The sequence below is a fragment of the Camellia sinensis genome, chromosome 9, assembly GCF_055761805.1.
Source record: "Camellia sinensis isolate YWXY chromosome 9, ASM5576180v1, whole genome shotgun sequence".
Taxonomy (NCBI): Eukaryota; Viridiplantae; Streptophyta; class Magnoliopsida; order Ericales; family Theaceae; genus Camellia; species Camellia sinensis.
In genome coordinates, this window is record NC_138969.1 from 858,183 (window position 1) to 885,780 (window position 27,598).

At 39.0% G+C, this 27,598-nt stretch overlaps 2 protein-coding genes across 2 annotated transcripts; both read left to right on the forward strand.

The window, feature by feature from the left end:
* The first annotated feature begins 10,070 nt into the window (after positions 1-10,070).
* On the forward strand, positions 10,071-14,937 carry LOC114272157 (alpha-glucosidase). Its single transcript, XM_028213828.2, has 5 exons — positions 10,071-10,400; positions 10,699-11,426; positions 12,537-12,767; positions 12,865-13,511; positions 13,946-14,937. Exons 1-5 carry the CDS (start codon positions 10,123-10,125, stop codon positions 14,822-14,824), a joined length of 2,763 nt encoding a protein of 920 aa, XP_028069629.2. The 5' UTR covers positions 10,071-10,122; the 3' UTR covers positions 14,825-14,937.
* Positions 14,938-24,718: 9,781 nt separating this feature from the next.
* On the forward strand, positions 24,719-26,766 carry LOC145798443 (uncharacterized). The gene is made up of 3 exons (XM_082885972.1): positions 24,719-25,086; positions 25,163-25,851; positions 25,932-26,766. The coding sequence occupies exons 2-3, from the start codon at positions 25,681-25,683 to the stop codon at positions 26,520-26,522; spliced, it is 762 nt and encodes a 253-aa protein (XP_082742098.1). The 5' UTR covers positions 24,719-25,086; positions 25,163-25,680; the 3' UTR covers positions 26,523-26,766.
* The last annotated feature ends 832 nt before the right edge of the window (positions 26,767-27,598 follow it).

The window sequence follows — 27,598 nt, forward strand, 5'->3', positions numbered from 1 at the left end:
ACCTCTTTTTGACAGCGTTTGAGGCCCCTTTTTATTTTTAAAGCACAAATCACCTGTGCTGGAAGTTATGTAACTCACTGTCCCAAAAAAAAAAAAAAAACAGTTTTCTTCCAAATTTATTTCTCCATTTTAAAATCGTTTTTTGCCCTAGAATTCTTCTTAAAATATTTTCCTAACTTGATGAACTAGCACTAGTTAAAATATTGTAATGGTTAAACTTTGTTTGCTATGGGTTTCATATTTTTTTGTCTTACCATACAGTGCTAAAAGAAGAAGTGTGTGAATTTCTAAGAAACTTTGTGATGAGTCCTAAGACATTCTATCATATTTATTTTTGTTTCTATACATGATTGTGTTGTGCTATATAAACATTATGACACTGTGGTTTTCAAACTAAAACTCGCACATGTATCGAAATGTGAATTCGACGAAGTAAAGAAACACGAAATTGAATAGATGCATTAAAGTTTACAAGTGATGGAGTGAGCCTGGTTTAGAATCTTGTGCAAGTGAGTTGCGAACCCTAACATGGCACAGGAAGGTATTTCGGCTCTTATCGGTGTAGGCGACAAGAACCCTAACATGGCACGAAATTGACTAACTAAGTAGTAGATTGTTCATCAAAGAAGTGATCAGATTACACGGAATACAAGTTAGCATCGTGTCTGATCGTGATCCTCGATTCACTTCTCAATTTCAGCAGAGCTTGTAGAAGGCAATGGGAATGAACCTATGCTTTAGCATGACATTTCACCCATAAACATATGAGAAATCTTAAAGGACGATACAAACCTTAAAGGATTTGCTTTGAGCTTGCATTATGGATTTTAAGGGAAGTTGGAAGAAAGACTTACCTCTCGTTGAGTTCGCTTACAACAATAGTTTCCAAGCCAATATTGGAATGGCACCGTATGAAGCATTTTATGGACGACCTTGTCGATCACTAGTCTATTGGGCTGAAGTAAGGGAAGCAACCTTGTTAGGACCAAACTTGGTTTAGGAGACCACTAAGAAGATAAAACTGATCAGACAACCACTAATCACAGCTCAAAGTCGACAAATGAGCTATGCAGATGAAAGGAGACGACCCTTAACGTTTAAGGTAGGGGATCATGTCTTTCTCAAAGTTCGACCTCATCGAGGTACTACACGATTCGGAAAGAAACAAAAACTTGCACCTCATTATGTGGGACTCTTTGAAATTCGGAGTAAGGTAGGAGAGGTGACATACCGTTTAGCACTACCCCCATTGCTCGCAGTAGTGCATAATGTTTTTCACATCTCAATGTTATGGAAGTATGAGCTACACCCTTCCCATGTTATCAACTTGGGAGATCTTGATCTCAATAACGATGCAAGCTTTGAGGAAAGGCCTATAAAGATTATGGATCAAAGAGAAAAGAACCTAAGTGGCAAAGTCATCCACTTGGTGCGAGTGTTGTGGCAGTGCGAGCAGTGGAGGAGTTTACCTGGGAAAAAAAGGATGCAACACAAGCCAACTACCCTCAATTGTTTGAAGATAAAGGCATGCGTTAAAATTTCGATGACGAAATTATTTTAAGGGGGATAGGTTGTGAGAACCCGTATTTTTGCATATTAAATTATTTTGGTAATTATATTTAGCTAATCAATATCTATAATCCAATTCTATAACAACATTTTGTGACAAAATTCTATAATTAACTTTTAATTATTTAAGTAGTGCAATTTTTATCTTCATAGTATTATTATTATTGTTGTCATTGTCATCGCCGTTGTTGTCACTTTTATGACTACAGAAATCTAATTCTTAATATATATTATTTTGTATAAAGTTTTGCATTAATAATTTGTATATAAAAAAATTAACTCATGGAGATTAATTGGTTCAATCTCAAGTCTTTTAGTTACATATAATAATATTATAATATTAAGTCAATTAATAGTGATTATTAAATTATTAAATTATAATGTTAATAGTACCATAATTAACACCAATATTAAATTCCTTTAAATAAATTTATTTTTGTTATTAAATTTTTGTATCTAAATACAGTTGTAGAAACTAAATGATTTAAACAAATAATAACTAAGTTAGGTAGAGGATAGTAAGAAGCAAAACATCTAGTGACTATGTTATATACATTAATTTTCATAATGTTAAAAAAAAATGAAATCAGAATTTCTTGGGCAGGGAAATTCGGCCCCTCCTTTCCAAGAAGGCTGTTGTAGGACTGCTGGAGGCATGCCAATGCATGCTAAGGCATGCATACATCTACACACTCTAGGCCTACCTTGTAGGTAATATTTCCTAAGGCAAGAGGAATAAAAAATAAAAATAAAAATAAGCCTCCAAACTCCTACAAATAGAACACCATTTCAGCCCAGCCATTCTACTTCTTCGGCTGAGCAAGGAAAAAAAAAAGAAAAAAAAAAAGAGAGTAGAAAAGTAAAGAAAATGAGAAGAAGAGGATAGGGTTCTTGGTGGTCACCATTTCAAAACAAATTTTTTAGAATAGTTTATAAGAAGCTCTTGAAGTAAGAATACTCAACCTCTATCCTCCCTTAGATATTTTTTTTAACTGATTCTATATATTAAAAGCATGCAAAAGTGTGCATTGTTAATACACACGTAGCAAGAATAGCTCAATGCATGTTTATATTTTGATAGAATGACAATCTTATGATTATATGATTCCTATTCTTTTTGCAAACATAGATTAGATGGTTTAGCTATTGATTTTATCTTCTTATGTGCTTAAATACTCTCCATTGTTTGAAATAATTTTGCATGGGGTAAAATGAAATAGGGTTGGTTCATTTTTACTCAAAACTTATATTTTCTTCACTGTTTCAAATTTTATCTGAGGAAAAATGCTTTAATAAATTGAAAATAACTTGTGTCAAAAATATGTTGGTACTGGGAGTATATATAGGTGTTCTATATATGTGTAAATTTTTGTAAAATCATTGGACACCATTTTCTTACCGAAATAAATATTTGTCCTAAGTGTTATTCATAACACAGCAGAAACAGTGACTTCAAACCGGTCCCATTTTCTTTGAAAATGGTGTTTTTTTGCACGACCACTTGGGATAGTTAGATATAAGAGTTATATTTCATTTTCCGCTGATTTCACAAAAAATGGATAAGTCTAAAAGGAGAAATTGTAGTTTTACTAAAATGCGACAGAATCTATCCAGTTTTCTTAGAAAAATTATTTGACCATCTTACATTGGTTTTCAGTCTTCAAACTCTTATGGAAAAATGTTCTAAACTCAAATATCTAGCAATCCTTTCTGACCATACCTCTTTTTGACACCGTTTGAGGCTCCTTTTTATTTTTCAAACACAGATCACCTGTGCTGGAAGTTATGTAACTCACTGTCCCAAAAAAAAAAAAAAAAAAAAAAAAAAACCAGTTTTCTTCCAAATTTTATTTCTCCATTTTAAAATATTTTTTTGCCCTAGTGTTCTCTTGAAATATTTTCCTAACTTGATGAACTAGAACCAATTAAAATATTGTAATGGTTGAACTTCGTTTGCTATGGGTTTCATATTTTTTTGTCTTACTATACAGTGCTGAAAAAAGAAGTGTGTGGATTTCTAAGAAACTCTGTGATGAGTCCTAAGACACTCTATCATATTTATTTTTGTTTCTATATATGATTGTGTTGCGCTAGATAAACATTATGACACTGTGATTTTTAAACTAAAACTCGCACATGCATCAAAATGTGAATTCGACGAAGTAAAGAAACACGAAATTGAATATATGCATTAAAGTTTACAAGTGATGGGGTGAGTCCGGTTTAGAATCTTGTGCAAGTGAGTTACGAACCCTAACATGGCACGGGAAGGTATTTCGACTCTTATCGGTGTAGGCGATATAAGGTTGGTGGTGCGGGTGTCACAACATAAACCATTCCCTTGGGGCAGACCGTGATGTCACGACTCAGGCACGTAACCCTGGTGCGTGGGCATCATTGGTAGTTACAGTAAGCAACATTTGAATATTTGACCAAGGGAGAGTCAGAATTGTCCGTGGCCATTGTTTAGCGGTTGAGTGGAAATAGTGCTCCGCAGAGAGTTACTTAAACTTATCTGATAAACCAAATCTATGTGAATTTAAAAGAAAAGTTGACATTTTTCCTTATGATGAAATACTGCTTCCGCTTGTCATTGTTCTTATTATCTATTGTTATTACTTCAACTGATAGCATTCTTGTTATGCTTATTAAATGTTGCTTGTTATTCTGTTAACTACACAGTATTCATTAATTATGAGTATTATTATTGGGGTGGGTATTTTCGGGTTGTACTATCTTATTAAACTCGTCGCTCATTGGCATTCCTGTTGCCCTGGCATTTTATGCCAGGTACCGAAGAAACCGAAGGAAACACCGAGGTGTTGGAAGACAACATTCAATCCTAGTTAGCTTGAAGCGTGGAAAAATTCCATGAACCATTTTTTTGAGTTTTCTAGTTTTTCTCTAGTCTTTTAATATTTGTGTACTAAGACAAAGTTTTAAGTTTGATTAGAGTTGTAATTTAAGAACTTTTAGTTTTCGTATTGTTAATTAATGAATGATGGTAAATTTGGTGGCAACATTGATGAGGATTCTTAATTAAGAAAATTGATTTTAAGCTTTAAACCCTATCATGATGTCCTCAAATTTTGGGGCATCGCACTAACCAATCTGGAACCCCAGGTACCCATGAACCCGCTAGCTCAGTTGCTAACCTGTCTCTTTCTAACTTTGAAGCCAATTTCAAAGTTGCCTATGGAGGCCACTGCTTGGCCCTGACCCCTTGTCTTGGGCCTAATTCAGGCCTTCCATGAGGGTGGCTACTTTTCATTTTGTGTGAGGCTAGTCTAGGAGGCCAATCTCTGGCTCTGATTCCATAACTTGAGCCCACTTCGGACCTTCTCTCAGGATGATTGCCCTCCATCCTGTAGTAGTTGGGTGGTCTGAACTCATGTAAAGGTCTCTTGCCCTTGGAATGCACTTTAGTGGTTGTTGGTCCAGCCAAGAATGGCTGCTGCTTGGGACCAGTTGGGTATAGCCTTTTGTAATACTGTTTCCCATCAATCGGGAGCACTTTCAACCATTTGTAACTTAACCTGCATCTGGGACACATCCTTTGCATGACAGCTGCCTCTAAAAAGTCATCATCTAGTGCCTCCTCACTAGAGTCTTCCCTTTGGTCTGCAAATCCCTGCCCATTCGCTGGTGAACTTCTGGCATCTTTCTTGACAGTAGTCTGACTGGCAACATGCATCTGCACATTAACCTCTTCCAATTCCTTCAAGGGTAAGTTCTGGAAGTCTGGCACAATAACATTGGCTGTAACTTCTCCAATTTCTGGGAATGGATTAGTGTCAATCCCCATAGCTTTCTTTCGAATCTGTTCTTGGATCCTGTTCCGAAAAATAATACAATTTTTAGTTGAGTGAGACCAAGAATTGTGCCATTTACAATACATTTTTTCCTTTAAGTTCTTCTGAAGAAGGAATTTGACTCATTTTGGTAACTTTAGGAAATTCGCTGCAAGCAAATGATAAAAAATGTCATCTTCCTTTGTTAAATCGAATGAATATTTCCTATGAAGGTCTTTCTTTTTAAACTGCTGATCTATTGTAGTGTCTTTATGAATTAACGCCTCACAGATCACAGGCTCTTTCCCTACGATCTCTGCTGCATCAATCTCATAATTAGGATCTCTATAATAAGTCTTGTATGATGCATTATTTCGATCTTGTTCTTCCTCAAGTAATGATTCATATCTAGACACCTTATAGGTTAATTCCACTAAGCCTTGAAACTCAGTTGAGTCAAACTTCTTTCAAAGCATGAACTCTAAACCATTTTGAGCCAATCTCACAAATTCATGTTTTGGTAGAATAATCCTACACTTGTTTCGTGGTCTTTTGAATTTGGCAATAAATTGAACAATCTTCTCATCAGGCCTTTGACTTAACCTTGCCAAATTTGTCATAGAAACTTCTGGTTCCGTTTGGAAGAATTGGGAATGAAATGCCTCCTCCATGTGTTGCCAAGTTTGGATAGAGCCAAGTGTAAGGTTAATATACTATACAAAAGCTGCTCCAGTTAGAGAATTTGGAAAAAGTCTTAACTTCATGTAATCATTGTTGGTAAATTCACCACATTAGGCAGCGAACCTAGCAATATGTTCTACTGTTGACTGGTTTCCATTCCCATAAAAAAGAGCAAAGTCTGGTATTCTAAACCCTCTTGGGTATTCATGTACCCTATCCATTCATTTTGGGTATGGTTTCCTATACACAGGAGTTTGAACCCCCCGAGCCATAGGTCCACACATTTGTCTAATAATATCAGCAATTTGGTCCATCGGAAAGTGGGTTTTTATGATCCGATAAAGAATCAAACTTATTTAAATGTTCCTGCTATTCTTTATTTCCTTGAAAAGGGTGCTCAACCTACAGACATTGTTCAGGATATTTTAAAGAAGGCGGAGGTTTTTAAAGAATTTCTCCCTAATCAAACAAAATTTAATTAAGGAAATACAAAAGGTGGGGGAGTGATGACTCGTATATAGTTTTATATAACCTTTCTCTACTATTTTTTTTTTATTCCTCTTTTATTTTGTGCTTGTTGGACCACCACTGGAGGAACAAACACAGGATTTAGTGGAAAACCTTGTGCCTGAGGTCCTTTTAGTCCATAAGGAGATATATTTGGGACTGGCTGTCCATGTGGTGCTAACTGTTGTTGAGAGTATGGTTGATCTCTCTGAGCCTGTCCTGCGAAAGGACCTAGGAAAAGTGCTGTAATAGGAGAAACAAGTGTTGTTTCTCTTCCAGCCACAGGAAACCCTTCCATCCCCCCGGGTACGAATTCGAACAAAGGATTAATGAACCCCCTTATGCCAGGTATGGCTTCGAACATGGGATTTGGAAACATCCTCATGCCATTTTCTTGTGTTAGCCCAGATCCACCAATTTGCATGGCTTCACTGTTAAGTAATGAGGCATTTTGATTTACCATAGGCCTCGAAAAAGGCTCATACCAAGACTGAGGTGATGGTCTTTCATAATTCTGATTACTAGTTTGACCATTAGTATGTCCATTACTTTGCATAGGTTATTTATCTCTAGCCAATCTTTGCTGAGGGACATTTGAAATTTTCTCCATATGTCTTGTGTTAGTTAGTTGATGGGTATTCATCCGATCCATAAAGAATATTACCCATCTTTCCATTATATTCATTAACTGTTGTCCCATGTCATCTACTAGGCCTCCCCACAGATTCATTGGCTGAGCAGATGGAACAGTGGACGGTCCAATTCCATGGTCTCGTGCACTATTCTGGACACGTAATGCATGTTCTGCATTACTGGTCTGTTCGACCATAGGTTTTGATGAGATAGGTGCTTCCATAGGATGTGTTATCACATTATCCTTTGGATTAAGTACCTCTACCTCACCTTCCACACCTTCTTCTAGGCGTTCATTTTCTCATTATCTCCTACGTCTAGCCATTTCAACGGGTCCTACTGTGCGTGCCAAAAATATATGTTGACTTTTTGGCTTTCGAAGATTAGTATTGTAATTTTAAGCGTGCCAGCAAGGATCAATCAGTTCTTACAGAAGATTAATTGCTAACCAATTATCAGACGATTGTATTTTAGTTCTTTCAGCCTCAATGAAGAGGACTTTTACTAGTGGCTTGTTTAGGAGAATTTAGTAAACAATAATTAAATGAAGAATAATTGCAGTATTTCATTAAGTAAAAATGAAAAACTTACAATGATCTGACCCAGCCGTGTAGAGGTTTACAGCAATAAGCTATTTGAAACTACTCTTATGAATGAAGTACAATATAGGAATTTGAAGTACAGAAATGTAAAGAACTGTAAAAACTGAAAGGAAAATAAAGTAGATAAAAACTAGTTTATGGATCTGAGTCTGAGTCCTCCTTTCTAGAGCCTTCTCTGCTATTTATACTTCTCAATGATAACCGTCGAAATATCCCTCCATGATCGCTAATCATGCTCTCTCACAGTCAGCTCCACTGCGCCATGTTTGCAGTTAGGCTTCCCTCCTGATTTTGATTTTGAACCTTGTGAGTAACTGTTAGGCCACATCATCTTATATCCCTCGATCATTCCAGTGCTACGTAGACCCATTATTACCAATATGGGTTAACACGTGTCTAATTATGGTTGGCAATTTATATTACCTTTCCAAATTGCCCTTCTCATGCCACGTGTTGAATTGTGATTGACTTATACAATTTATACAGCCAACAATTATGCTCTGTTTTTCACTTATGGTTGGTTCCAGATACAACGTTGTTTGTTTGGTTTATATAGTACATGGTTTAATCTGTTTGTATTTGTTTTCTGAGGAAAATAATTAATGGAGGCAAAAAGAAATGAAAAAGATTTAATGGAGGAAAAAAGAAATGACAAATGAATTGAGAGAAACATAAATTGAGGGGAAAAAAATTCATTTTGCTATTGCCGGTCAACCAGCCGATCGTCCTCCCGAAAATCCTATGTTTTGATGAAAGTTACGGTTTACCGTTAGAGTGATTGATATCAGTTAGAGGAATTGATCATATTTTTACTCGAATTTAATAAATTTTTTGATAAACTATTAAAGATGTCCTAATTTAAAATTATGACAGATTGATTGACTATAACAAAGAAACTCACCACAAACTTCGAACAATCTCGTAGATTTCCCAATCATGGCCGTCCCGCGAGTCCATAAAAAACTATAATTTGGGGACATGAGAGTTCAACAAATTTATGCAACCATAATCATTTATTCATAAAAGGACAATTCTTTGGATCAATAATTGTATTCCCCCTCTAACCATCCTAATAAAACATGTTACTTTATTCAAACTCTAGACACTTATCACTGCTGTAAAGTTATTAAGTAGTTTTTAAATAATCTTTATAGCATTTAATTATGTTGCAATATTTGTTTAATTCTTTAAAAGAAATATAAAAATAATAAATAACACTATTGAAATTAATAAAATCAAATTAAAACAGTGCATATACATGTTTTTGCCCATAATAACCACTGTATAATTTTTCCATGACCTCTTTCATTTAGAAGCAAGATGATGATCTTGATTAATTAAATGATCAACAAACAGTCCTAGGATTCCAGTGAAATGACAAGACGCACTAGCACAGCCACTAGTTTAGTCGTGGAGGTGGAAAACAAAGTCTCTATTTGGTATCAAAGTTTGATTTGATCATAGTGTTTATTTACAATTTTAGGTTCACTTTTGAAAATGTGGTCGTAGGTGAAAATTTTAGATTAATCGGTTACTTTACCGATCGTGTGACCAGTTGGTCGAAACAATATAATATATATATATATATATATATATATATTTTATAATTGACATATGTTAATTTTTATATATTTAATAAAAAATATTTTTAAAATTTTTTAAAAAAATTTATAAGTTTTAATAGAATTTTGAGTTGTGTGTTTGGTTTTGAATTGTAAATTTTTGTATCAAATATCATATATTACATCAAAAATTTCTCATTCAATTCAAAACTTTTTTCAAAACTCATTCACCAAATAAATTTTCCACACTCAAATCATAATTCCAAAACACACAAATTCAAAATACAACTCTTATTCTCAAATCATATTTAAAAAACTCTACCAAACGCAACCAAAAACAAATTCACATTGGGTCACGTGGTGATATAGATAGAAAGTATAGGCCTCGTTTAGGAACATGTCTTTTTAAAAAAAAATTAAATTTTTTACTAAAATATTATGTGAAAAAAATAATATGTTTGAGCCAAATTTCAAATGATAGGCAAATTTTGAAGACCATAAATATATTACGTCTTTATAAAAAAGAGTAATGATTCATCCCCTTTTTCCTCCACCCTCTTTGACTCCCTCTCTCTCTCATTGGTTACCTTTTCTTTTTCTTTTTCTTTTTTTTCTGTTCCTCCAATCACCCCTGCCACATAGCAAAGGGGGTGAGGGGTAACCCCAAAAGGAGGTCCCAAGCATTATTCTATATAAAAATAAAAAATTAAAAATAAAAATAAATAAAGTTAGTTATAAAAAGCAGAAGGCAAGACTCCTCAGAAAGTCATCCAAACAATGAAGAGATCATTACCAATACCATCTCTCTTACATTATTATCAGGTTGTGTCTCATATTATTTTCTTCAGTGTCTTTGTTGTTTCCTTGTTTGTTGCAGTACTATCCCATGAAGAAGAACAAGAGAGATCACAAGTAGAAGTGGAGGGGTATGGTTACACAATCCGATCAGTTGGCACCGAATCCTCATCAGGAAACTCGTTGACTGCTCATCTTCAACTCATCCATAATTCATCGGTTTTCGGGCCCGATGTTCAGAATCTCAACCTCATCGCCAGGTATATAACAATATGAATTCTTTTTATAATTTTACATGTTTCAAATTAGGATTGCCTAATTTGGTTCAAGTCTCTCATCAGAGAGTTAGTAGCGTTGTAATTGTGGTTTTTTTTAATCACTCTATCTGAAAGGTCAGGTCTCCTAATATAATTTTTTGATTTTAAATTTAAACCTACAGATTTGTTTTTGTTATCTCTCTCTCTCTCTCGCGCGCGCGCGCGCGCACACACAAAATAAAAATAAAAATAATTTTTAGACTTTTACTTTTGTCTTTTGGGTTGGGGCTCTCTGTTGCAGCTATGAGAGCAGCGATCGATTGAGAATCCGGATAACAGACGCGGACCACCAGAGATGGGAAGTCCCACAGCAATTCCTACCCCGCCGCCAGAGCCTCCCACTCCTACAACAGTTACAGCAGGGGGCGACCCTCCAACCTCCTCGGACGATAGAAACAACAGAAAGGCACTTCCTCCTCTCCGACCCCACCTCAGACCTTACTTTCACTCTCCACAACACCACTCCCTTCGGATTCACCGTCTCCCGCCTCTCCTCCGGCGACATCCTCTTCGACACCTCGCCGGATGCCTCCGATTCCGGCACATTTCTCATCTTCAAGGATCAGTACCTGCAGCTCTCATCTTCTCTCCCTCCCCACCGCTCCTCCCTCTACGGCCTCGGAGAGCACACCAAGAATTCCTTCAAGCTCACCCACAACCAGACACTCACCCTCTGGAACGCCGACATCGGAAGTGCCAATCTCGACCTCAATCTATATGGCTCTCACCCCTTCTACATGGACGTCAGGTCACCCGATGATGATGATGATGAGGCAGGAACCACCCACGGTGTGCTGTTGCTCAACAGCAATGGCATGGACATTGTGTACACTGGTGATAGGATTACTTATAAAGTCATTGGGGGTATTCTTGATCTTTATTTCTTTGCCGGACCCACGCCCACGATGGTGGTGGAGCAATACACACAGCTCATTGGCCGCCCAGCCCCAATGCCATACTGGTCTTTTGGTATGTATATATGCTATACATACATACATACATATATGTACTAATTGCTACTACCTTAACTCCCATCTTCCAATTTCCAAGTATATCTTAGCATCTACTTGTTCTGCTTTTCTTAGGATTTAGCACATAGCAATTAATTGGGATGAGGATGTGAACAACTCCCTTGGGCTGCTGTAATTATAATTGTTGCTATTGCCAAATAATTATAGCAGCTCCATCCAAGAAATTAAATTAAAAGGGGGCAGATATATTTTTCTTCTTTCTTGGTCTTGTTTTGTGGATACAAATTTCAATTGTAAACGTAACTTCATCAACCGAACCAGATTATGATTTTAGCACATTAATACTCTCATATCAGTATATGTTGACTCAGAGTTGCTAGTGTTAGTATCCTGCTCCTATTGCTGTGCTATTCTTTAATCCTTGGTTTTGGCCTCTTTCCATAGCTCTTCTTTCTTGATTATTTTCGGTTCTGTGCTTACTCTCTTGATCTTCCCTTTCAATTTGTGTTTTGGATATCTTAGAAATTGATATGCATATGAATTTGAAAGATGACGAATGCATTTTTGAGAAACACGTGATAACAGAGACCATTAATAAAAGTACAGAAATACATGAGACATGGAAATAAATGAATAAGAAAGAAAGTCCAGCACTTAAATATTTGGTAAAGACACGCAACATTTTTATATGAATTTGGTGATGTATGCTTTGGAAATGAATTAGAACATTCAAGATAAGGGAAAATGTTCAAAAGACCACTTTGGATATATTGAAAGGAAATTATTATGATGTATGATCCTTGATCAAAAGCTTAAAGAAGACAGCTAAAAAATTTGAATGGTTGATTGTGTGTTGGTCGTTTTTACTTGAATTTGCGTAAGATGTCAATGAGATACTCACTTTATGTCCACATTGTTCCTTCTTTATATTCACCTTGCACTACATCCCACATTCTTCATTTTTTTTCTTTATATATATTTTTTGTTTATTTTCCAACGCCTTGCCCCCAACCTTTTCTTCTTCCCTCTTAATCAGATTAGCTTCCAGCTTAATAGTTGTGTAGTGTAGCGCCTTAAATCCTTCCCCATTCGCACTGTTTTTGTACAGGATTTCACCAGTGCAGATGGGGCTACCAAAATGTTTCTGATGTTGAGGGAGTGGTTAATGGCTATGCCAAAGCTGGAATTCCACTAGAGGTCATGTGGACAGATATTGATTATATGGATGGTTATAAGGATTTCACACTTGATCCTGTTTACTTTCCCGTTCACCAGATGAAGAAATTTGTTGATACTCTTCACTACAATGGTCAGAAATATGTGCTCATCTTGGATCCTGGTAATTTATTATTCTTGATCAAACGGTTCAGTCAAGTTTATATTGTTGGTTTACTTCTCAAATCACTCTTAAAAAAGGTATGTTGCCTTCACCTCAGGAATCAGTGTCAACTATACATATGGAACCTACATAAGAGGGATGCAAGCTGACATCTTCATAAAACGTGATGGTGTACCTTACCTGGGGGTGGTTTGGCCAGGGCCTGTCTACTACCCTGATTTTCTAAATCCAACCGGTGCAATCTTTTGGGGTGATGAGATCAATAGGTTCCGAAATATTCTCCCTTTTGATGGCATCTGGCTTGACATGAATGAGATATCCAATTTCAATTCTTCCTCTCCCATTCCATTTTCAACACTTGATAACCCTCCCTATAAGATTAACAATTCTGGAGGGCAACGGCCCATAAATGAAAGAACTGTTCCGGCAACTTCTCTACACTTCGCTAACATCACAGCATACGATGCCCACAACCTTTACGGGTTCTTGGAATCCATTGCCACTAATCAGGCCTTAGTCAAAGTGACTCAAAAAAGGCCATTTATACTAGCTAGGTCAACTTTCGTGGGCTCTGGCAAGTACACAGCACATTGGACTGGAGACAATGCTGCCACATGGGAAGACTTGGCATACTCAATCCCGAGCATCTTGAATTTCGGACTGTTTGGAATTCCAATGGTTGGAGCAGATATATGTGGTTTTTCTGGAGATACAACTGAAGAGCTCTGCCAACGTTGGATTCAGGTATAATTCATGCCGGTTTCAAATGACACCTGAGGATTTAAAATATTCCACTATATTTATTTATAGTGCACAGAGAACCGAGTATTTTACTCTACTAAAATACATTAAAGGAGTCATTTTGTCTGTTTATAAAGATTATATTAAGATTTCTTTTCTCTGGGACAAGTTTCCATTTTCAAATTTCACCATTTGACCCAGGGTTGGGGGGATGAGGTGCACAGCATAATTTGGATTTTAGGAATTGACACTGTTCACATATTTTAATTTTAATTCTGGTGATGTCTCTGCACTTGTTAGGTTTATTTGTTTATTTTTGCTTCTGACACCATTTTAGAAGGTTCTTCCTTCAATTATTTCCAAACAATATGTGGGAATTTTGTTACCATAGTGGATTGAAAATGTGCTCTTTATTTGTTTGCTTTGATATCATGCAGCTAGGGGCCTTTTATCCCTTTGCTAGAGATCACTCAGCCAAGGATACTAACCGTCAAGAGCTTTATCTCTGGGATTCAGTTGCTGCAACAGCCAAGAAGGTTCTTGGGCTCCGCTATCGGCTACTCCCTTACTTTTACATGTTGATGTACGAGGCACATACAAAAGGAACCCCCATTGCACGTCCCCTTTTCTTCTCATTCCCTCAAGATATAGCAACTTATGAAATCAATTCACAGTTCCTAATTGGTAAAGGTGTAATGGTGTCACCTGCATTGAAGCCAGGCACTGTATCAGTCGATGCATACTTCCCAGCAGGAAACTGGTTTGACCTCTTCAACTATTCACATTCAGTGAGCATAAAACAGGGAAAGCATGTCACTCTTGATACACCGTCTGATTATGTAAACGTACATGTCCGAGAAGGGAATATATTGGCCATGCAAGGAGAAGCAATGACAACAGAAGCAGCTCGGAGGACACCATTCGAGCTATTGGTGGTTGTCAGCACTAGTGAAAACAGCACCGGAGAAGTTTTCTTGGATGATGGAGAGGAAGTAGAGATGGGTAAAGAGGGAGGAAGGTGGACTTTAGTGAGTTTGTATGGTAGAGTCGTCGGGAATAAGGTAGTTGTTGGAACGGTGGTTGTGAACAGAGAATTTGCAACAAGTCAGAAGTGGATCATAGAAAAGATGACATTTGTCGGGCTAAAAAATTTTAAAATGTTGAAGGGTTATGAGTTAATCACTAACTTAGGAGCGAAACTGTTTGGAAACTTCAGCACAAGTTTTAAGGACAACGGCCGGTTTGTTACAGTTGAGATGTCCGGGTTGTCACTGCTTATAGGAGAAGAGTTTAAGTTAGAGCTGAATTTAGGCTAGTAATCAAGGAATTGAAAGCCATGAAAAGAAGTTGCAAATGGCATTCTTAACATGTGATGTTTGCTTGTGTATGTTTATTGTGGTTAATGAAATGATAAGAAGAGTCGTGCAAATGCCATCTTCATCATCTTTGGGAGAAGTATCAGCAAGTACCACAATCTCTTAACTCATCAAAGTAGGCACTTTAAAATCCTAGTAAGTTCCTTTCTAATTTTTCTCTAATTCAGCAAAGTTACTTATTCACCCACTCTTCTTTCAGTACTGGTGGCAACCACCTCCACATCCCATCCATCTACTCTATTACTCCACCACTGCCAACCCTGCACTGAGAAAGTATATTTTATATAAGGATTTGAATTTTTTCGAGTTGGTCATCTTAATTTGAGAGAATATTTGGGCTTAATAGATTTATTTTGAGATTAATTTTGATAATCTAAACCGTTCAATTTTTAAGACTCGTTGAATAAAATATTCATACAAAAAATAAGATGATCGAATATCGGTAATTTTATGTTTGAATCAAATTTATATTACAAAAAATGGATAGATATTCTTAAAATTATATTTTTCATTTATTTTTCTAAAACAAATCACATTGTTTGGTTTACACCATTTTTTTAAAAATTGAGTTTTTTTTATTTTTTGTATTTTTTGTTTTTTGTAAAATATTTTAATATTTTATGTAATTTTTTTTATCTTTTAGATACATCTAATTTGCATACACTTAAAATGTATAAATATTTGTGAATGGTGAATTACACTAATAGTCCCTATAATTTAGGGCTCGTGTCACTTTGGTCGCCAACTTTTCCATCGTGACACATTTGACTTTGAATTTTGAATCTTGTTCCAGATAAGGACAATTGTAAATAACATTGCTCAATTTCAAAAGCAAAGTTGTCAATCTGATAAAATATAAACTAATTTTACAAAAATAAATGTCAAAAAAATACTTTTGAATTTTAAAAAATAATTTCTACCCACCAAAGATAAAATTATGTAAAATTAATAAATATTTTAGACATTTATTTACTTATTTATTTATTTTACCAAATCAATTTTTATTATGTGTTTGGATGATGATTATGTAATAAGTAGTTGTTAAGCTTTTAATGTGCAATCGACATATTTAATATATAAAATATTTTTAGTTTTGAAATTTTAATTTAATAGATTGGTTTAATAATGATATCAAAATTATCGTCATATTTGATTTTTAAAAAAATAAAAACAAATTTAATGAAAATAAAAACAACCACCCATTATAAGATCATAATCCAAACACATAATAAAAATTAATTTGGTAAAAAATAAATAAATAAATGTCTAAAAAAATTATCAATTTTACATAAGTTTATCTTTAGTGGGTAGAAATAAATTTTAAAAATTCAAAAATATTTTATTGGCATTTATTTTTGTCAAATTAATTTATATTTATCAAATGGACGGCTTTGCCCTTGAAATTGAGCAATGTTATCTTCAATTATCCTTATTTGGAATAAAATTTAAAATTCAGGGTTAAATGTGTCACAATTGAAAAGTCATAGACCAAAATGATACAATACCTAAACTATAGGAACCGTTAGTGTAATTCACCCATTTGTAAAAACAAAACTTTCAAAGAATTTACCAAATACAAAATGGGTCATTTTTGATAAATTATCTTTCTGAGTGTTTTATTCCATCTAACTCATATTCTTTTTGAATATTTCATTAAGTCGTGTTTGATATAATATGACCAAATCATTATTTCTAATTTTTTGCACGTGTTTCTATTTTAAAACTAATACATAAGAATAGTCCCTCATTTTATGAAAAAAAAATTCTCCCTCATTCTAAAGAGAAAATCTTTCCCTTATTCTAAGAAAAAATCTCTCCCGCATTCCATGGAGAAAATCTCAAATTTTGAATTTTGAATCTTTTTATAATTTTAAAATTTTAAAAATAACCTAACAAAAAATCATAACGAAAATCAAAATACAATGTGATATTCACAGTAAACAACAAACATACAATTAACTTTTGAAAAAACAAAATGCACACTAAAGTACAATGTGAATGTTCACAATAAACAACTATACGAGTACAGAATAATCTTCTCGTATAATCCTGTTGATCAAGTTTGCACTCCTCCAAACGTCGTCGCTTTACTACCTGAAAACACAAACGTGAGCTAGTCAGCGGATGTGTGCCAGAAACCTCTCTGATGCCTAAGTCAGCAAGTAGTCAATAGGCAATAAGCTCTGTATATTTGAGAATAAGAATAGTGATACCTATGCATAAGTCCTGTCATGAGCTTTTATAAATTCCACGTGGCATAGTCCTAGCAAGACTCTAACTCTCCTTAGCAAAGTCCTCCTAGGAATTATACTCCCAAGGATAATGCATATCCTGACAATACTCTCATCACTACCAATCAAGTGAGATGGCCACACCCTCATGCTCGGATATACATTCACGACCGAGCTGCCTTATCTCGGTCTAGTACCATTCGCTTCGTGTGATTGGAAGCCAATCTACCGAATGGCACCCTGCCGAGCTACATATAGCTCGGCCCTTTTCACTGACAACATCTCGGTCTAATAAATGACTATTTTCAGATAATTAGGTCCAGGCCCTGGCAACCGGCCTAGTAGCTTCTTAGCCCAAGACTGAGCTACACCAGCTCTTACCTCGGCACACTACACGGCCCAACTTCTAAAGAAAACTCTTCTTAGCTCGGTCCAATTTGTTCACAAATTACCCCCTCAATTGTCCCTTAATTCCATCTGCGTAGCATGATTGGGATTTAGTCTTCTCGAGGCGTGCTAAGATATTCAAACCAACTGAACCTAAATGTTCAGCCCAACCGAGCTAAAACGCGTTCGCTAGAAAACAGCTTGGTTTCCAGAAATCGTGCCGGTCGTACAGCTCGTCGTCCCATGTATCTGACATCGTGTCCTTACTAGGACACGTGGCATGCGCCGATTGCCCATCCGTACTGTAACAGCTGTCTCACACTTATCAAAAAATTGAAAAGGCCCGCCGTTTTGCCTCCATTATAAACACAGCCCCTTAATTTCGAACAGTCATCGTTTACTGTTCATCCTCTAACCGTCATCGTTTACTGTTCATCCTCTAACCTCTCCAATCTCTGCAATCAAAACTCCAATCCTACACTTGTCTGTATTCAAGCCCCGGTACCATTGTTTTCGTCATCAAATCAAACTTAACACTGTTGTTGTAACGCCATTTGCTGATCTGTGCCACATTCTCCACTAAAAAACTTGTAAGTTTCATATTCTTTCGCGCACTCCATATGACTCTTCATGTTCTTGGACTATGAACCCATCAATGATACTGCAATGGTACTTTTAGTATTTGTTACGTGTGTAAAAACGAACTTAAAATTGCATTAGCTTCCAAAAACTCCACACCTTAGGAAGAACTCCCCCCCAATTGGAACTGAAAGCACACAAGAATTTTGGTTTTGATCCAAAATCGTTTTGAAACTAAGCTACAAACTTGTTTATGCTCACTTAGATGTGTCTCACCAAACTAGGAAAGCACCATCTAAACACGACCGCGCTCCTGCCTAGCTCTATACATAGATTGTGCTAAAATCTCACTTTTTCTCAAGATCAGGCTAAGGCCTTGTCTCAGTTTTTAGCCGAGCAAACTAATTTACATTGATGCCTTAGCCCGGTCAGTAGCTAGCCATAACACATTTTATGTTCTTTACTGTGCAGACTTTTACTAGGTTTTACCCATGCACACCATTCACCACAACACCGGGCTAAGGAGCCAAGCAGATATTTATAAACAAACTAAGGACACACCCATGGGCAAATACCAGTTCCTCGTGAGTTCGCCTAGTGCCATAGCCGAGTTCAGAAGGGAATACAACATCCTAGACAATGTTCAATTCACGTTAGCCAAGCTAGACATCACACCATAGGGCAAGCCCAGTTTTGTTCCTTTCACCCTTCTATCTATTGTTGAGGGTGGGCTTCAGTTCCCCGTGCAACCCTTTATTTGTGAGTTCATTAGACAAACCCGATTATGCCCCACTTAATTGTCCACCAACACTTATAGAATAATCAATGGCATAGCCGAGCTAAATCGCCGTCTTGGCCTCAACCTCAGATTGGCCGAGCTATTCCACCAATATTCGCTCAGCCAAAATGACGACAATTGGGTCTACTACCTGAGAATTAGAAAAGACCAAGAGAAAATCATCAAACTGTAGACACCCCATTTTTGACCGACCTTAAGACTCAGACGTCACCAATTGAGCGCTTGGTGATGTTGCATAATATGCTCGTTCAGAAGTTTCAGAGTCGCGGCCGTGAGCCCTGCCTCCGGACTTCCGAACCCTTTTCTGTGCCTTGTCTCGATTTGCGAGCCAGACTCGGTTTTCTCTGTTTTCTTTTCCTGAGGGAAGGGAGAGGTCCCGTGGACCATCTCTCAATGTCCGTAGGCTGCATTTGGTGGCCGTAGGCCATTTTGCCCATTTCGGAGTCCGGTTCCCGGTTTTCGGAGCCGTCAGGTCGTGTGCCTCGGTTCGGGACCGCTTAACCATCTCCTATTGTTCTGATTTTTGGCATACATCTTATTTCATCCCTTTTGAGGGACACTGGGGGCTAAGAAACCCACTTCGAGGTCGAATACCATTTTCGGTGCTTAACAGCCCATTTTTGGGATCCCGAACTGCGTGTTTTGGCCCCGGAACGTTCGTTTTGCAACGGTTTTCGTTCATTTTTGGCAGGTACCTCTGTTTTATCACAGGGAAGGTCACTGAAGGGTGGGAGGCCAGCAATTGTTGCAGCAACCAGTTATCTCTCTTCCGGAGCCTCCCGGCGCCCGTTTTTCGCACTTCCGGGCTAATGTTGAATACCTTGGAGCTAGTGTTGCCAACTTTCAACCACATATCTGTGATCTACACATCTGAGAGGCCCCTAAAAGTTCATGGCCGGCCATTAAGGTCACCTGACCCTTTTGACCCCTTTCTTCCGGGCTAATGTTGAACCCCTTGGACCTTTTTTCTTGAACTTTGAACCACATATCTGTGATGTACACACATAAGAGGCCCCTAAAAGTTCATGGCCGGCCAGTAAGTCAACTTGACCCTTTTGACCCCCTCTTTCCGAGCCATTTTTGAACCCCTTGGGCCCACTTTCTTGGAATTTCAACTACATGGTTGTGTTGTACACACATAGAGGTACCTCCCCAGTAGCTGGCCGGCCAGAAAATCACATTGACCCTTTTGACCCCTAGCCGGCCGGCTAGGGGGTGTGGCCGGCCGGCCACCTCCAGCAAAAGTGTGAGGCCGGCCTGCTTCCTTGCACTGTGCCCTTTCCAGCTGTGGGGCAATATCCCCCAGATATTTTCTGTATCCGGGGGATATTTTGTGGGGGAGTTTTGCCCTCCTTCTCCCCCACCTTTACACCCCATTTTTTATCTTTATAACTAGCTGGTGGCCTTCTTCATAAGGGTTAGAAAAACTCTCCTTCAAAGCTCCATAGCCAACTCCATCTTCTTCCCTCTCAATTCTTCAAAAAACCCTAAGTCCCTAACCTTCATTCCTTCTACACCACCAAGCTCTACCACCACTACCTCACCTCCAGCAGCAAGGAAGGTTTCTAGAAGGCAAAAGAAGCTGCAAATCCACCCAAGAAGCAACAAAAGCTTGAATCTTCAAGGGTAAGTTACTCTTTTAACCTTTTGACCCTTTTCCTTGATCTATTTCTAAGCCCCATTTCTTTTTGGTTTCAAGCTCCGGCCCTAACTGAAAAGGGCCATATTTTGAGCTCATCTTCACTTCTCATTAAGGGCTCAACCTTGTTTGAGCCCTCCATAATATACTTGCTTCATTGATCATCTTGTATGTCATGATTTTGCATGCTATCTTTGGCCCATGAGCAATCTGTTTTTGAGCATGTTATAAACTGATATTGGGCTTATTTTGAGCCCCTCTTCAACATTGGAGAAGGGCTCAACATTGTTTGGTGTTTCCATGTGTCACTTGTAGTTCAATCCCTTATTTGGCCCCATTTTTGCATAAATTGATAGCCCTCTTTGCTTCTGTTTTTGGCTTTTGGTCCGAACTAAAAGTGGCCTTATTTTGGCCTATACTTCATGTTTCATTCACATTTGTTTTCTGTTTGGTGATTATTTTATACACTTCATGTTATAGCACCTTTTGAGCCTTGTTTTGCATCACATTTTTAGCATGTTTGTATACTGATTTGAGGTCTGCCATATACTGTAAATGTTCATATTTTTGGTCCATCTTCAGTGTTGTAGAAGGAAATTTTTCAGTTTGAGTTTTGCTTATACCACTTGCCTCATTACCCCTCTTTTGGCCCCTATTCTTGCATGCTATTTTTCCCTTACTTATACTTGCTGTTTGGCCATGTTTATAACTGTGAAAGTACATCTTTTGGGACTGTCTAGCTTCTGTCTTTGCATTGCATGTCCATATTGTACATGTTTGGCATAGCTATAGGCCATTTCGGGTGCCTAATGTCGCATTTCGGGACATTTCCTTGCATTTCATGTCATTTCGCTTCATTTCGGGACTATTTTCCCCTAGGGGTGCAACTCGGGCGGGTTCGGTCGGGTTGGGGGTCTGCCCAAGCTCGACCCGAATTGTATTTGGCACTGCCCAAGCCCGCCCAAGCCCGACCATGAACCCGAACATTGTTGCCCAAGCCCGGCCCAAGCTTTGTATTTTGAACTCGGGTTGCCCGAATTGCCCGAATTGCCCGAGTTCAGAAACCTGTAGGTAGATCTAAGGGTAGACATAAAAAATGCTAATCTAATGGTAGAAAACTAACCAAAAAAAAATAAAAAATAAAAATTAATACTAACTCTTTTACTTAATAGAAGACTAACCAAAAATAAAAATAAAAATAAAAATTAAGACTAACTCTTTTACTTAATTTATATATATTACATAATTTATTAAATTATATATATATATATATATATTATATATTATATATTATATAATTTATATAATATATTAAATTGAATTCGGGTTCGGGTTGCTCGGGTTGGCCATTGGTTCTGCCCAAGCCCGGCCCGAATTGCAATTCGGGCATCAAAAATCTGCCCAAGCCCGTCCAGATTACAAGATATAGTTGCCCAAGCCCTAAAAAAACTCGGGCTGGGCTCGGGTTGCTCGGGTTGAGCCCGTCCGAGTTGCACCCCTATTTTCCCCCATATTTTAGTGCTGAAATTCCATTAGTATGCTTGCATATCACTTTTGCCATTTTTCATATCATTCTGGCATCGCCTCGGTTTGCGTGCCCGTGTGCACGCATTTCGAGGCACTTCATTTTCTGCCATCGGCATCTTATGTGAGTGTGGCTGAGGCTCTCTCATGTTAGTATAAGTCCATGTTGCATTTTTCATATCATTCTGGCATCGGCTCGGTTTGCGTGCCCGTGTGCACGCATTTCGAGGCACTTCATTTTCTGTCATCGGCATCTTATGTGAGTGTGGCTGAGGCTCTCTCATGTTAGTATAAGTCCATGTTGCATTTTTCAAATCATTCTAGCATCGCCTCGGTTTGCGTGCCCGTGTGCACGCATTTCGAGGCACTTCATTTTCTGCCATCGGCATCTTATGTGAGTGTGGCTGAGGCTCTCTCATGTTAGTATAAGTCCATGTTGCATTTTTCATATCATTCTGGCATCGCCTCGGTTTGCGTGCCCGTGTGCACGCATTTCGAGGCACTTCATTTTCTGCCATCGGCATCCGATGTGAGTGTGGCTGAGGCTCTCTCATGTTGGTATAGGCCCATTTGTCATTTTCATGACATTTTCATATCATTCTATCATCGCCTCGGTTTGCGTGCCTGCGTGCACGTACTTCGAGATACATATCATCGCCTCGATTTGCGTGCCCCGTGTACGTACTTCGAGACACATATCATTGCCTCGGTTTGCGTGCCCGCGTGCACGTACTTCGAGACACATATCATTGCCTCGGTTTGCGTGCCCGCATGCACGTACTTCGAGACACATATCATTACCTCGGTTTGCGTGCCCGCGTGCACGTACTTCGAGATACATATCATTGCCTCGGTTTGCGTGCTCGCGTGCACGTACTTTGAGATACACATCATTGCCTCGGTTTGCGTGCCCGCGTGTACGTACTTCGAGACACATATCATTGCCCCGGTTTGCGTGCCCGCGTGCACGTACTTCGAGACACATATCATCGCCTCGGTTTGCGTGCCCGCGTGCACGTACTTCGAGATACATATCATCGCCTCGGTTTGCGTGCCCGCGTGCACATACTTCGAGACACATATCATTGCCTCGGTTTGCGTGCCCGCGTGCACGTACTTCGAGACACATATCATTGCCTCGGTTTGCGTTCCCGCGTGCACGTACTTCGAGATACATATCATCGCCTCAGTTTGCGTGCCCGTGTTCACGCACTCCGAGGCATTTCATTTTCATAGCATTCTGTATTTTCTCAGTTTGCGTGCCTGCGTGCACGCATTTCGAGGCATCTCATTTCATAGCATTGTGTACGTTAGGATTGTATCTTAGTTGAATTTCATGCATATCATGCATATTGCATCGTGTCCGGAATAGGAGTTAGCCCGGGCACGGGAAACGAGGTACATTTCGTACTCCGAGTGACGGAATGTGTCTCAATTCCCCAGTCACCGACACTCCGGATTATCCATGATGGAGTTAGGTTTTAGCTGTAGTTTCATGTGCATTCATCCTATATTGAGTTGTGCATTTCGACTCCTCGGCCATCATGCCTCGGTATGCGTGATTGGTGGCACGAGGATCGAGACATGCATATATTTGTGCAAATACATTGCTATGCCCCTTTCCTGCTCTCTGTTGCAGCAAAACCAGGAATCAGCAACTTTCCGGGACTTGGCACGCTTTTCAAGAATAACAGGTGTAAACAGAGGCTAATTGGGGCATTCCGGTGGATTTCCGCGCAAGACAATCCGGACATGCATCATCCACCAGAAGCAAGGCAGTCCCTGGCTTGCACGCCAGTTTATTTGCTTTCTAGTTAATTCATTAATTAATTAGAATTCTGTAATATTTTGGACTGTAATATTCTTTTATTTGGGGACTGTAATATTTGGACTGTATTATTTATTTGGACCCTCCGAGTGAGGGCGCAACTGTAATAAGTGTGGGTGAGTGTGATGTATGTCTTCCAACCCCACGTCTTTCTCCCTTTTATTTATCCGCTTTTGATGGTTAGATTAGGGCATATTTTAATTAGCATACAGTATGACAGCATGTTTGCATCATTCATCTGTATTGCATGCATCGGGCTCGGCGCATCATACTAACTGCATTGTACTTTCAATTCCAAGTTGAATACATGTTAGTTGTAGCATTTCATATGCCATCTTAGAATAGCCGAGCCTACTATAGTTGCATTTTGCATGTGTTGCATTAGGCATTTCTGTACACTTAGGATCATGCATGATTTCTAATATAGTTTCTATTTTGGCTTGGAGTACTCGGTGAGTTTTATGCTTTAGCATCCTTGCATGTGTGTGAGTGAATGCCATGATAGCATGCTTACTATGAGGCTATGTGCTTATCTGATATATCTGCCTGAATGCCTGTGGGTGAAGGTTGGGTTATCTGAATTGGAATGAATCATCAAAATGTTTCAAGCCTACCTGCGGGTAGCAAACCATTTTCAAAAACAAACATGAAATGTTTTGTTCCAATTCGGACGACCCGGTCTATACTTATATGCTGTGAGCATCACATAGTAACCTAGGCTAATAACCGGAATAAGAACTCACAATGTTTTCAAAAATTGATATCATGGTTAGTAGAGGCCGGTCTATGACCGGGCGAGCGGGGGTGCTCACGAAGTGACCTTCCCCAATCGTACCCAAGTTCCCGAGCCGAGGCAACTTTGGTGATGACGGACACGTGGCCTTTTGGCACCGAGTCAGGGTTTCCTAAATTTCCCAAAATAAAATATTTAGGTGGCGACTCTGTATCTGGCAAAGCAGTCCATGTTTGGCACTTCTTTCAAAAATCAGTTTTCCTAAAACGATTTGCCGGATTTGGACTCTTTGGTTCAGATTTAGAACCGTGACTGCGAAAGTCGAGTCCGAGCTGTAGCAAGGTCCCCCGCGGGCTTGTTACACAAACGCACGCCAGACAAGGATTTAAATGATGATGACTTTATCTGGGTTAGTAGAAATTTTGAGGACAACGAAGCCCCAAGACCAGGCCGAAATATCAACTGGAATAAGGAGGTAGCTGGTAAGGATAGTTCGATCCGTCTCTTTTGCTATTTCACGTATTCATGCCATGCTAACCCTTGTTTCCTCTTTTGCAGATTTGAACCACCTAAAAACTACTTACGCCTATGCGAATCAAGACGCCCTTCACGCCGCGCTTCAATACCACCACCGAGATTGGACCGAGCTCTTAAATTTTGAGCGGACCTACCGGTATAATGGTAAGAGGAAGACGAAGGTCACAGACTTCCTTCTCGAATCATTACCTGAGCTGGATCCAAATCTCCGCCAAATCAATCTCATTCCTCTAACTGAAGAGCAAGCAATTGCAAAAAGGCAAGCTGTACAAGCCCTTATAACCAAACAGACTTCTGCCTCCAACGCCGAGGAGCAGACCGAGCTGCCGCCAACTGGTCAAGTACGCGAGTCCGTGGTCGCCTTCCCATTCGCCAGAGCTTCGTCATCTCGACTAAGCAAGAGGCCCCGTACTTCAGTGACTCAGACATAGCGTTTAACGGATGAGGAAGAAACCAAGCAGCCTGAGGCCACGCTCCGCGAACGATCTTCAGGTGGACGCTAAGCTACATCGTCTCCCACTCCGGCGTGGACACTAGTTATGTCTTTCAGGGGCCGCGTTGTGTCTACGGCAGACTCTATTGGCACAGAAAAGGGCCATCTTCTGGCATTTAATTTGGCCAAGAGTGTCTACCTGCCAGCTGATATGGAGCACCATGTACATCTGACCGAGCTGAAAGTGATACGATCTGCCAATAAGTCGCGAATTCTGGTAATCCTAAATTCCACACCTTCTGGTGTTGCCATGAGCTTGTCGCTCGATTTATCTAACATATCACGTATGCTCTGCAGGCCATGCAAAAGAACCAGATCACCCATCAGTGTGTGCTCGAATTAAGGAGGACGACCAAGGCAGCCATTGCAGACAATAAGACCAAAAAAGCTAAACTTAAAGAGCTCCAAACAAAGCTTGCCGATCTGAGCACCGACCGCAATCACTCGGCCAAGCTGCTTAGTGTTGCTGAAGAAGACAAACAAAAAGCTTTGGCCAAAAGAAATGACCGTTACATTCGAGGGCTAGCCAAGCTGGAGAAAAAGAAAAATGCCAAGATAAAGGCATTGCGGAAGCAAATGAAGGATTCTGAGAAGGGCGGCTTCAAAGAAGGCGAGGAAGTGTATGTCAAAAAGTGCCAGGCCACGAAGGACATTTTCTTCAAGAGTGGTTGGAAAGCCACGGTAGAGAAGCTCGGCCATGCTTCGAACTTGGACATTTTTTTGAATCCCCCTTCGCACTTCATACCAAGCTACATGGTGGACTACGCCAATGTTGTTCAACAAAAACTCTTAGTGGAGGAGGATGAGGATAGCCCTGCGCCTAATGACACTCTGACTGATCTTCTTGTTCGGTCGGAGAGGCCTAACCAGATGACCCAAGTTTGGTGATCGAAGAAGGCATCACCGACCTAACTCTAGAAGGAGGTGCTGAAACCAACCAGGCTGGAGATGGAGCTGGTGATGGTGCTGACGTCGAGCTGGAAGCTCTGCTCACTTGACCGTGATTTGCCTTTTTTTTCCTCATTTTTTACATTTTTATTGGTGTTTCTCTTTGCTATGTAACCAGGCTGTAGGCCTTACCTTTTGTAATCATCTTCCAATCAATGAAAAATCTCGTATGTTTGCTCGGTTATTGTGTTTGTTCTGCACTATTTTGCATGATATTGTTTGCATGCTTAGCTGAACTAATTGGCACGGTCTTATACTATCCTACGAACCTTTTTTGGGCAAAATACCTATCTCGGCCAAAAATCCAAAAAACTAGGCTAAAACTTACCGGTCATCTACGACCGAGATAAGTCAATTCAGCTAAAGAGTCCATAAATCCTACCAACCTGCCTTGGCCGAGATGCTTAACTCAGCGAAGATCCTTATCTCGGCTAAAGAGTGCAAAAACTTGTGTTGGTCAAACTTGTCAATCTTCTTTAGCCTAGATCCTTATCTCAACTAAAGAATGCAAAAACGTATGTTGGTCAAACCTGTCAACCTTCTTTAGCTTAGATCTTTATCTCGGGTAATGAATGCAAAAACTTATGTTGGTCAAACTTGCCAACTTTCTTTAGTCTAGATCATTATCTCGGCTAAAGAGTGCAAAAACTGTTGGTCAAGCCTAGCAACCGTCTTCTGCCTAGATCCATATTTCGGCAGAAAAGTGCAAAAACTGTTGGTCAAACTTGCCAACTGCCTTCTGCCTAGATCTTTATCTCGGTGGAAGAGTGCAAAAAGTTTGTGTTGGTCAAACCTACCAACCTTCTTTAGCCTAGATCCTTATCTCAGCTAAAGAATAAAAAATCGTTGGCCAAACCTACCAACCTTCTTCAGCCTATATCCTTATCTCAGCTGAAGAGTGCAAAAAGTTTTGCTGGTCAAACCTGCCAACATTTTTTAGCCTAGATCCTTATCTCAGCTGAAGAATGCAAAAAATTATTGGTCAAACCTGCCAACCTTCTTTGCCCCCCAATTGG

Excerpts from the sequence above, each read along its gene's own strand:
- LOC114272157 (XM_028213828.2), top strand. The coding sequence starts at position 10,123 with ATGAAGAGATCATTACCAATACCATCTCTCTTACATTATTATCAGGTT. Across the intron at positions 11,427-12,536 it reads AATGCCATACTGGTCTTTTG|GATTTCACCAGTGCAGATGG; the intron begins GTATGTATATAT and ends GTTTTTGTACAG. Across the intron at positions 13,512-13,945 it reads TCTGCCAACGTTGGATTCAG|CTAGGGGCCTTTTATCCCTT; the intron begins GTATAATTCATG and ends GATATCATGCAG.
- LOC145798443 (XM_082885972.1), top strand. The coding sequence starts at position 25,681 with ATGTCTTTCAGGGGCCGCGTTGTGTCTACGGCAGACTCTATTGGCACA. Across the intron at positions 25,852-25,931 it reads CCAATAAGTCGCGAATTCTG|GCCATGCAAAAGAACCAGAT; the intron begins GTAATCCTAAAT and ends TATGCTCTGCAG.